The sequence below is a fragment of the Patiria miniata genome, unplaced genomic scaffold, assembly GCF_015706575.1.
Source record: "Patiria miniata isolate m_02_andy unplaced genomic scaffold, ASM1570657v1 HiC_scaffold_16, whole genome shotgun sequence".
NCBI classification, from domain to species: Eukaryota; Metazoa; Echinodermata; class Asteroidea; order Valvatida; family Asterinidae; genus Patiria; species Patiria miniata.
The window spans coordinates 4071624-4083900 of NW_024037054.1; the positions used below are offsets into that span (position 1 = coordinate 4071624).

Consider the following 12277-nt stretch of genomic DNA (forward strand, 5'->3'; position numbering starts at 1 on the left):
GAAATTGATGTCCCATGCTATGGACAGGTCTTGCTTCCTCTGTTGCTTCCTCCAAGAAAACACGAAGCAGTGACAAATTGGTGTCACATTTGCTGTCCGTTGATTTGAGAGGGCCACTAGATCTGACAACTCAGTCTTCGAAAACAGACTTCGAATGCAGCTTCAAATTTTATTCCTACCAAATAGGAAGTCGAAACTATCCAGATAGACGTGGCTACATTACTATCTTGGGTCATAACCTACAATACTGTAAACTTTACCAAAGTACATGGCCCTGTGAGCAGTTGTTAGTTACAATTGTACTTCTGGTGCGTGTGCTTCTGAAAAAAACTTTGTTCCATGCATCATATTTGAGAGGCAAGCTGTTAGCTTGTAATTCCCAACTGTACTGCTGCTGAATAAACCTCCAGTCATCCTCACCATTCATACTTGTCTCGCTAGATTTCGTTGTCATCTGCGAACCACTTCTTTGTTCAGCTCGTCATTCAGGGAGCAGACTTCTGCTGGGTTTCTCTGCCCCACGTTATCTGTACAAGACACTGAACAATTTACTAGTATTTGACACTTCTGCACAGACGCGGGTAGCAGCAAGACTCTGTGTCAATCATGTCGTCGTACTACGCAAATGTCACCATCTATGCCCAAGCTACAACGTCCCTTGCTGAGCTGGACATTCTGGTCTGTACCTTCTTCACCTGTGTCTTCCAGAACCACAGCGACAACTGCTCCGTGGCCTATTCCATACCCCAGATGGACCATCTTCTGATCTGGGATAAAACGGGACCATCTCCCTGGGCACCAATGAACGAATCCTTTGATGTACCAAGCAATGAAAGATACAAACTGTTGAACCACTCATTGCGAATCCTTGCTTTAAAGAATCCGGCAGAGGCTGACCAGCTTGTGTATTCCAGTACTCAGACTGTGTTGTATGGTTTTGTCCTGCCTGTCCTGAAACTATTAGGGATCCTATCCATTCTGTCTTTTTACTTTACCCTTTGCAGAGTTCCCTCCATGCGGAATATCACTAATTTCTATCTGACTAATTTGGCTGTTGCAGATTTGATGGTCTTGATTTCAGAGGCCACTCATGAGCAATGTGTGGCTTTGACAACACAGAATAAATTGGATGTATCATATTTGGGGAACTCAGCCCAAGCAGTTCTTACTCTCTTAGCGTACACTGGGGATGTGGGTGTTATTTCATCTATAGCCTTTGTAACACTGCTGTCGTATGATAGATATTTTGCCATTTGTCACCCTTTCCAACACCGTAATCTCAATCTGAAGCGACGGGCAATACGTGCAGCAGTTTGCATATGGTTTCTGTCTTTTTCCTTGAATTTGATTTATTTCGTTTCTCAGTTTCTACGATTTAATGTACCATTATTTAAATGTCTTGTTTGGCCAACTGAAGAAAAGTATAAACATTTATCAGGTAATGTGTGGGTGTTTGGGAATAATGATGATGCAACTTTGGGCACTTTGAGTCTGGTTTTACATTACATGTTTTTCTGTGCATTCATGTTGAGTTCGATCCTCACAGTCACTTTCAATATGCTCCTTATTAAGGGACTGCATGCACCAAATCCAACTGGTGATCAGATCCGTGGTCCGTCAAAACATCTACGAAGAGTAACTCTGATACTTGGCATCAACACAGCCGTGGTATTTGTCTGTCTTCTGCCTCAAGCTATATGTGCCCTAATTGTAATTTTATCCCATAGCAGGAAAGAAGTGGATGTAAATGAGGATGTGAAATGGGGGTTGAATTTCATGGCTGCTTGCCTCAGAGTCATGAACTCTTCCATTAATTCAGTCATATTCAATGCTGGTAGTGGAAGGTACAGGAAGGCCTTTAAGCAAGCCTTCTGCTGCAGAAAGAGGCAGCAAGTACCAACAAACAATATCCCTCTGCAGACATTACCAAGAACAGATCCTGCTGATCGGATCAGATCATAGGATCCAAAAGCAAAACTCCACCCCCCCCAAAAAAAAAAAGAGTTAAGAAAAAAACCTAGACTTATGTTTGTGGACAAACAGTTGTTTTCGCAACTTTTTTTGTGACATATATATGTGACATGGAAAGTATCAAGTATGAGTTCCATCCAGGAACCTGGGTGCGACAGCTTGAGGCTGACCATACTCTGTCAGCCCTGACCTGTGGCTCACCTCAACTGATCGGTTGGCATGGGTGGCTCAACGTCCCATAGCTGGATTTGGAGACTGATGATGAGGAAAAATGTGTAGTTCTGTTTATAATATATGGTTGCATGTAAATATGTGATTACATTCTCATAGGGCTTTGAATTATGACGTCACACGTTACGTGATGACGTCATGATGACATCACATCAATTTTCATCTATTATCATCTATAACAATCTTCCGCTAGAAGGATCTCTAACATTTTATGACATCACCGTTAATTTTTTTTATAAAAAAAACTTAGCCAGAGCATACATCGTTGAAAGCAAGTTTGCAAATCTTTTACCAATTTTAAATTACAAAGCACATCCAGTTTTAACTGGAAGGAAGGGTCACATGATTTTGCACGTACTATCAAAAATGAAGACCAAGGATTATTCTATCAATTCCAAAAAAAGTCATGTTCAGATCTCTCACAGTTAATTTTATCTTGATTTTCTTAAACGTGATGTCACTTGACCCATGATGACGTCACCATGAAGTCACTTTATTTTTTCATCTATAACTTACCCCGGTCTAGGTACAAACCAACTTTCAACCCAATTGGACCTGTAGTTCTGTACACATAGGCCTTCAAAATATTCACCTACATGTATAATATGATGTCACGTGACACGCGATGACCTCATGATGACGTCAATGTTCGACATATCTGCATGTGTTGGTCTCTAAGTGTGTGCCAAGTATAAAGGCAATCAGATTGATTTTAGTGCCCAAAGTGCCGGAAACAAACAAATGACAGAAAAAGAAAGAAAAAGAAGAGAAAAAAATTCTCAACGAAAACAAAGGCTGTTTCGTCATGTTTGCCGATACAGCCAATAATGCAATCCTCTCTTCCAAAGGTTTCTATAACTTCCAAAAGCTGCATAGTAATTTATTGTTTAGAAACACAAATTAGAAATACTGGTATTCACAGCACGTCAGTTTTGTGTTGTAGGAGACTAGGCATACTTTGTTTTAAAGAAATAATTGAACTCCTTTTACAACTACATTTTTGATTTCCACAAAGCCACAATTTTCAAATGTAAACAAAAAATAAGTCTCAACACTCTAGATCATTACATGTACAATGTATCTGTAAATTAAACTGTACATAAAACCATAGAACTCACAGTTGTTTCCATGTAAAAATCAAAAGAAATGTATTACATTTGTACAGAGATTGTAATGGTATTAAACACACTGTATCATCCATGCTGTTATTTTGTGTGTTTCCTTTGTTATCACAATACTTGCTTTCTATGGGTTCCCCCTGAATTAAGTGCATTTGTAACACTGATAACAGAATTAAAGAAAGATCTCTAAGAACTTACCTTTCTGTAACATTGTTATTAGTTAAAAGTTTTTTTCTTAAAAAATAGTACTTTTTCTGAATCCATTTCTGAAAATTACAGCAAAAGCAAATTATTGTATATTCCCTTTAACACACCCTTGCTACCTGAAATCTTTAAAGCTGAAATATCCCAACATTGATAAAACAATTTATTCCACTCAATTTTCTGACCGAAAAGGAAGGAGGTGGAGGATGTTAGAGCTGACGTTCGATAAAATATTAAGTAGTGTTTGGTGTATTGAAATATATATTGGTCATGGGGGCGGGGCTTGCACAACTACCTCCTGAAGATGGGTACACGTAGGTGAAGGAAAACTTGCATATTCTGCACAAACCCCGCCTTCCCTGGTGTTCAGTCATTCTTAAATGTTACAGGATATGTGTGAAATGGGAACCATTGAAATAGAGGAACCATCATATTTTTGTGGTGTAGCTGGGGGGGGGGGGTACTTTCTGTAAATAGCGCCCTCTTTGGTTCATGCACAGAGGAGTTTAATGAGTTGACAGAGCTACGGGTTATGACAAACTGGTTAAGTAACCAACTGAAGTCAATCAACTTTCACATTACGAAAGTGAAGTACTCCTTTCAACTGAAGTCAATCAACTGTCACAAAACGAAAGTGAAGCATTCCTTTGGCAGGCCCAGCTGCACTAACAAGTTCCCCTTGTTTAGGAGATCGACTTAATATTTTTAATAGTGAAAGTTTTTTTCTCAACATGCTATCAGTTTTTAAAGCAAGTTTTGTGAGAAAATCAACTTTAAGAGCTCCCAACAACGAAACTTCTGGTTCCTGGTTTAGAAATCAAACGGGACGTCCCCATCATCATGTGATTCAAATAACCATCATTCAATTTTCATGTAGGCCTTATGCAAAATTCTGATGCCTCATAGACAAACGTAAATCGGGTACCGCAGTAAAAAGGTTCACAAAAGGCAAATGGTATGCGATTAACTTCATTTTTCCACAAATGGTTACTTATGAACATGTCATTCTTACAAGGTTAAAAAAGTTCCAAACTTCAAGTTAGTTTGGAAAAAAACATTGGCTCTTTTGCATTATTGCAGTTGTTTTTACTCACCCTGTAGGAGAACTTGGAAGCTTCAGCTGGATAAAAACTAATGTGATGATCTCATTAAGTAGCCATTAATTTCACATGGTGATGCATTTTGTATTAGTCATACATTGTAGTTCGACACAGTTGCTAGTGCAACTGCAGTCTAATTGTATTCATTGTGATACTTTATGCGCGATGATCATACATCCATTAACCCTCCTGCTGTCTAAATAGTCACAAGCAGTCAACAAAAATGAATCCACTTCTCCTGTGCCTTTTACACAGGCTAGCCACATACAGTCATATCGTATTTCAAGCAAGCACTGTGCCAGTCAAATTCAGACAGTAGACAAAAGCAGACAAGTGGTAGGCACAACTGGCTTATCAATCAGCTACAGTCAAAGCATAGCTGTACCAAGTTTAATACATAAACAGTCACAGCCAGTCAATCCTGCTTTACTATGTAGGCTGGGAGCTCTTAACTGTTGAAAACAGTCACTTGATTGATTTTGACTGAAAGGACAGCATGACACAGAATGTATGTTTGCATAGGAGGGTTAATGTGATACTTTATGGGCTTGAGCAATGATCATTCATCCATTAATTAAAGTCCAACTGCAATCAGTTTATGTACATGTAGGTCTTCATTTTTCATAGTTTGGTTTTGGTCTCTGTGTTGGTCTAAAGGATTTCAACGTATCGGTCTAAAAGGTAAAATTCTTGGACTTGGAAGTACAGCTCTTGGTCTTGGACGCAGAGTTGGCAGTCTTCATGACTTGGGGTTAAATGATTAAAACTGTTGCGAGATTTGTAGAATGCCTTGAAAGTGGTCCAATATTTTTCTAGAGCCCGAAGTTTTTCTTCAATGCCTTTTTTATAGTCACACTTTTGGGAAGAAGAACAAAAGAAAAGTCTCGATTTACACCATACACAAACATGTATGTCTGTGTGTGTGTTATGTTTTGGTTAGGTTAACTCTTGTCAGCACGATAACTTGAGAAATACTTTACTTAGGAACTTGAAATTTGGAGGAATTGTGGAGTGGGAGGAATTTCATAGCTCGGTAAAATCTGGACTTTTCCATTTCACGCAGCTTTGCCTCCTGAAACAGAAAAGTCCAGATATTACCTTGTGATAATATTCCTCCCATTCCACGCTGAGTCACTCAATATTTGTATAATAATACCCCCATGAAAGATGTGTGCTTCACAATATGGGATCTGCAGCAAAAACTACTGAACCGAATCAGGAGATCATGGTATCATATTTCTTCTAAGAAGATTCTCCATCCATTGGTACAGGTGGTTTGAGTCTCAAGGTAGTGGAAGTATGCCATTGGGGGCCACCCTGTATAGTAGACTGTGGACTGGCAATTCTCAAGAGTCAGTTTGTGGTCTGTGGTGGGCATGTCTAACTAGAATCAATGAATGGAGGCTGGTGACCTGAGCTGTTAATCAAAAATTGTTGCATAAGGCTACCTCCGCGAAGGGGCCATGTACAGTAGTTCTACAATATTTAATGAAAACAGACTTTATTGATCAGTGATCCCAATTTGGTTAAATTGTTGACCAACTTATTTCATGAACTTGCACAATACAGAAGTTCAAAGTGAAAGGCCTAGCTGTAATTTAAATATTTATCTGAATGCTAACATGTGAATTTATATGTAAATTACGAGGTATCGGTTTTGAGACAACTTTTTGTGATAAAAAACAAAAATCAATTCTCAGAGCACACAAATACAAAACCAAGAGAAGCCACATGTTTAAAAATTTTTATATACAACATAATCAGGCTGAAAGTTGCTTGTCAGTTTTGATTTGGCATTTGGTCATTTTAAGTAAAGCACTCTATGTTCAAGTTAACTTTGTACAGGGAAATTGACCGCAAGTATGTCAGTTTCGATGTGATGCGCCAATGAAAGTATTTAAATGGAAAATTTGATCGTCAAGATCATTTTGCATCTTCTCACCAGCCTCATCACAGTACATCACTGTTCCAAAGTCCGAACTCAACAATGCATGATGTTCACTGCACCTTGAGCCTGTAACGCTTATGCACTCTCTCCGTTTCAAGTCAACCAGCAGTCAAACTTGACATCAGTTCTCATCCCAGGCGGTCCAGTTAACTGGAGCTGTCAGATCTCGATGTAAAATTGGTCGCACGTTTTATGGACAGCCCTTGCTGTTGCCTACTCCATAACATGATCGGGTGACAACTTGCATCGCATTAGCTGTCAAAAATTGACTGAAAAGGACAAATAGTTCTTGTAGGCCTACAGACTCCAATTACTTTTTCCTATTGAATTGGAAGCAGTGAAATATAGAACACTGGCTACAAACTCCTTGGTGGGAAACTATCTGAAACGGAACTTCTATTTTAGATGTTACTTCATGTACTTGTACAAAGTTTAATTTTCGGTGTTACTTTTTGAGAGGCAAACTGCCTTGCTGCTGAACAAATCTGCGAGTATCCTGCACTCAAACTTGTCTTGCTTGATTTTGCACACCAATCCTTTGTTCATCTCTTCATTCAGTCAGCAAATTTCTGCTGTGTTTCTCCACCCCACTTTATCTGTACAAGACACTGAACCATCACATCTACTGTTATAGAAGCTGCAAAAAGCTATACACCAGCAGGAAGACTCTGTGTCCATCATGTGGTCGTACAATGCAAATGTCTCCATCTATGCCCAAGCTACAACATCCCTTGCTCAGCTGGACATTCTGGTCTGTACCTTCTTCACCTGTGTCTACCAGAACCACAGCGACAACTGCTCCCTGGCCTATTCCCCACCCCTGATGGACCATACACTGATCTGGGATGAAACGGGACCATCTCCCTGGGCACCGATGAACGAATCCTTTGATGTATCAAGCAATGAAAGATACAAACTGTTTAACCACTCGTTGCTAATCTTTGCTTTTGAGAATCCGGCAGAGGCTGAAGGGTCTGTGTATTCCAATGCTGAGACTGTGTTGTATGGTTTTGTCCTTCCTGTCCTCAAACTATTAGGGATCCTATCCATTCTGTCTTTTTTCTTTACCCTTTGCAGAGTTGCCTCCATGCAGAATATTACTAATTTCTATCTGACTAATTTGGCTGTTGCAGATTTGATGGTCTTGATTTCAGAGACCACCCATAAGCAATGTGTGGCTTTGACAACACAAACTGAATTGGATGTATCATATTTGGGGAACTCAGCCCACGCAGTTCTTACTCTGTTATCGTACACATGCAATGTGGGTGTTATTTCATCTATAGCCTTTGTAACACTGCTGTCGTATGATAGATATTTTGCCATTTGTTACCCTTTCCAACACCGTAATCTCAATCTGAAGCGACGGTCAATACGAACAGCAGTTTGCATATGGTTTCTGTCTTTTGCCGTGAATTTGCTCATATTCTTTAATGGGTTTCTGGACTTTAATGTACCACCAATTAAATGTCTTGTTTGGCCAACTGAAGAAAAGTATGAACATCTATCAGGTAATGTGCAAATGTTTTTTAATATTAATGATGAAACTGTGATCACTTTGAATCTGGTTGTAAGTTACATGTTTTTCTGTGTATTTCATGTTGAGTTTGATCCTCACGGTCACTTTCAATATGCTCCTTATTAAGGGACTGCATGCACCAAATCCAACTGATGATCAGATCCGAGGTCCGTCAAAACATCTACGAAGAGTTACTCTGATACTTGGCATCAACACAGCTGTGGTATTTGTCTGTTTTCTGCCTCAAGCTATATTGGCCCTAATTGCAAGTTTATCGCAAAGCAGGGAAGAAGTGAATGTAAGTGATGATGTGAAATGGGGGTCGAATTTGATGATTCTTTGCCTCAGAGTCATCAACTCTTCCATTAATTCAGTCCTATTCAATGCTGGTAGTGGAAGGTACAGGAAGGCCTTCAAGCAAGCCTTCTGCTGCAGAAAGAGGCAGCAAGTACCAACAAACAATATCCCTCTGCAGACATTACCAAGAGCAGGTCCTGCAGATAGAATCAGATCATAGGATCCAAAGACCAAACTCCCCTCCTAGAGAGAAAATAAAATAAATAATGTTATCCTCATAGTGCTGCAGCCGAACCCCAAACCGAACTCAAAATAGCCAAACATGGCATTACGAACCGAACTGAACCGAACCGAAATTTTCGGTTTAGAGGTTTGTGAAATTTACTTTTTTGATAGTGCTAGAAATGCTAACGCTTGCAATGAAAGGGCAAAATTGAAATGCACGAATGATTGAATTCACAGTGTTAACAAGTCACTGTATTCATCTTCATTGTTTGGTGGGCTAAACTCCGCGATTGTCTGTCTTTGGTGTGCATAATCGGTACAACGTAGCATTGCTATAGTGTAGACCATGTGTAGATAATACAGGTTGCGCGTGGTAAGTAAAATCACTGCATCGTTCAATAAATAAAAAGACCCCCAAAATAGACAGAGCGCCTTCGTGCAGGCTAGAGGGGTTACTGGTAATGCTCACGATGTGGTATTGCATGTATTGGAGAAACCCCTTTTTTATTGCGCGTGCTGTTGTAGCAATGTTCATGTATTTTGTTACCGCAACCGTAGTGCAAGAAGTCGATGCCAATGCGTGATTTTCTAAATTTACACAAAGGATTTTGTTGTGCTTTTTGTAAAGTACCGAGAGTAACATGCCGACTTGAGCAAAATGGCGACTTATCAAAAGCCGATTTACAGCGCGATGCTGCAAACGTAGAGATGTATGTATGTACATTGTACATGTACTTCCGATCCGAACCGATGTTCGAGGAAAAAAATCCGATATGAACCGAACCGAACCGAACCTGGAGGATTAGTTTCAGCACTAAATCCTCTCTTCCAAAAGTTTCTTTAACTTCCAAAAGCTGAATAGAAATGTATTTATTGTTGAGAAACACCAATGAGAAACACTGGTATTCGTTGATGTCAGTTTTGTGTTGGGGGAGGCATGGCTTACTTTGTTTTAAAGAAATAACTCAACTCCTTCTACCACTGCATTTTGATTTCCACAAATCAACAGATTTCCAATGTAAAAATAAATTAAGTCTAAACACTCTTCTGATTGTCACATGTCTGTAAATGACACTGTACATAGAACTACCGGCAGAGACAGATATTACTGACAGTTGTTTCCATGTAAATTGAAAAGGAAATGTATTACATTTGTACTAAGATTGTAATGGTATTAAACTTACTGTATCTTCCATGCTGTTTCCATTGTTATTCCACTTTGGGACTTGTTCTTGTTTTATACAATCCTTGTTTTCTATGGGTTCCCCCTGAATTTGTTGCATTGGTAATGCCATGAATGCTAGTAATATAATTAGATCTCCAAGAAAAATAATGCTGGTAACATAATGTAAGAAAGATCTCCAATAAAGCCTTTCTGTGACATTTTCATTAGTTAAATGATTTTTGTTGGACGGTTTTAAACACTCCAGACCAGTTGGAGTCTGGATATTGATATTCGGCTCGGGTCATTATCAGCATATAGACTCCAACCGGTCATGAACATAGTGTTTAATACCGGCCAAACACATATTTATTCCCATTCATACATACCTTTTCGATCAAAAAATCATAACTTTTCGTTCCAAAAGTCAAAACAAGAGAAAAATTAAATATTTCCAACGATTTTGTTCAACAAGTTTACTTCATGTTTTTTGGGACACCCCTCTAGCTATATTATGTCTCTTTCACGAATCATCATAAACAACTCCTTATATGGAAATGGCATGAGGTGGCACAAAACGCAGCTGTGCCGGTGCATTGTGAATTTAAGACTATGAAATACTGACACTCTGGTAGTGTATTGTGCATTCCTACATGAGGATTGTGAACGTCCAACCAATAAAACTAAAAGGCACCGGATTTCCATAGGAGTCCAAATTTCATGTGACACTGGAAAAGTGTTAAAGACCAATAGGAATGGGTAAATTTTCTTAGGTATTTATGAATGAAAAATGAATATACAATGGTGAATATCATGTCCCCTTTCTTTCCCCCTCTGCCCCTCTCTGTAAGGGGGACATTTGTAATGTAAAGACAGAGTAGCACATCAAATTGTTTTCTGTTAGGGCTCAACATCCTTGCTACCCCAAAGCTTAAAGCTAAAATATCCCAATATTGATAAAACACTTAACAATTCATCCCACTCAATTTTCTGACCTAAAAGGAAGGAGGTGGAGGAAAGTAGAGCTGATGTTCGATAAAATATCCAGTAGTATTTGGTGTATTGAATGATAGGTGGCTCATGGGGGGAGGGGCTTGCACAACCACCTCCTCAAGATAGGTACACGTAGGTGTGGGAAAATTAGCATATTCTGCACAAACCCCGCCTTCCCTGGTGTTCAGTCATTCTTAAATGTTACAGGATAAGTGTGAAATGGGAACCATTGAAATAGAGGAACCATCATATTTTTGTGGTATAATTAGGGGGGTGTTACTTTCTGTAAATAGCGCCCTCTTTGGTTAATACACAGAGGAGTTTAATGAGTTGACAGAGCTACGGGCTATGACGAACTGGTTACAACCAACTGAAGTCAATCAACTTTCACATTACGAAAGTGAAGTATTTCTTTCAACTGAAGTCAATCAACTTTCACAATATAAAGGTGAAGCATTCCTACGTGATTGCAGGCCTAGCTGCACTTCCAATTGTTTCCCTTGTTTAGGAGACTTATTACTTTTTAATAGTGAAAGTTTTTCCAACATGCTATCGTTTTCAAAGCAAGTTTTGTGAGAAAATCAACTTTAAGAGCTCCCAACAATGAAACTTCTGGTTCCTGGTTTAGAAATCAAACGGGACGTCCCCATCATCATGTGATTCAAGTAACCATCATTCAATTTTCATGTAGGCCTCATGCAGAATTCTGATGCCTCGTAGACAAAAACGTAAATCGGGTACCGCAGTAAAAAGGTTCACAAAAGGCAAATGGTAAATGCGATTAACTTCATTTTTCCACAAATGGTTACTAATGAACATGTCATTCTTACAAGGTTAAAAAAGTTCAAAACTTCAAGTTAGTTTGGAAAAAAACATGGAAGCTTCAGCTTGGAAGCTTCAGCTGGATAAAAACTAATGTGATGACCTCAATAAGTAGCCATTAATTTCACGTGGTAATGCATTTTGTATTAGTCATACATTGTAGTTCGACACAGTTGTTAGTGCAACTGCAGTCTAATTGTATTCATTGTGATACTTTATGAACGACAATCATACATCCATTAATTTGATACTTTGTGGGCTTGAGCAATGATCGTACATCCATGAACCCTTACCTCACCTAAAGCTACAAAATACTACTGAGTAGTAACCTGTAGTATGCATTTCTTTCCATACAAGTGTGCACAACCCATGTAGTATTCTGTGGTATTTTTGGTCCTTGACCCCCCCCCCCCCCCAAAGAGCCCTTGGGACATTAGGGTTAATTAAAATCTAACTGCAATCAGTTAATGTACATGTAGGTCTTCATTTGTCATAGTTTGGTTTTGGTCTCTGTGTTGGTCTAAAGGATTTCAACATATCCGTCTAAAAAGTAAAATTCTTGGACTTGGAAGTACAGCTCTTGGTCTTGGTCGCCGAGTTGGCAGTCTTCATGACTTGGGGTTAAATAATTACAACTGTTGCCAGATTTGTAGAATGCCTAGAGTGCGGTCCAATATTTTTCTG

At 39.1% G+C, this 12277-nt stretch overlaps 1 protein-coding gene across 1 annotated transcript; it reads left to right on the forward strand.

The window, feature by feature from the left end:
- The first annotated feature begins 565 nt into the window (after window positions 1–565).
- Window positions 566–1982, forward strand: LOC119722708 (lysophosphatidic acid receptor 6-like). Its single transcript, XM_038192962.1, has one exon. It carries the CDS (start codon window positions 607–609, stop codon window positions 1960–1962), a length of 1356 nt encoding a protein of 451 aa, XP_038048890.1. The 5' UTR covers window positions 566–606; the 3' UTR covers window positions 1963–1982.
- The last annotated feature ends 10295 nt before the right edge of the window (window positions 1983–12277 follow it).

Coding starts and splice junctions, on each gene's coding strand:
- LOC119722708 (XM_038192962.1), top strand. CDS start 607: ATGTCGTCGTACTACGCAAATGTCACCATCTATGCCCAAGCTACAACG.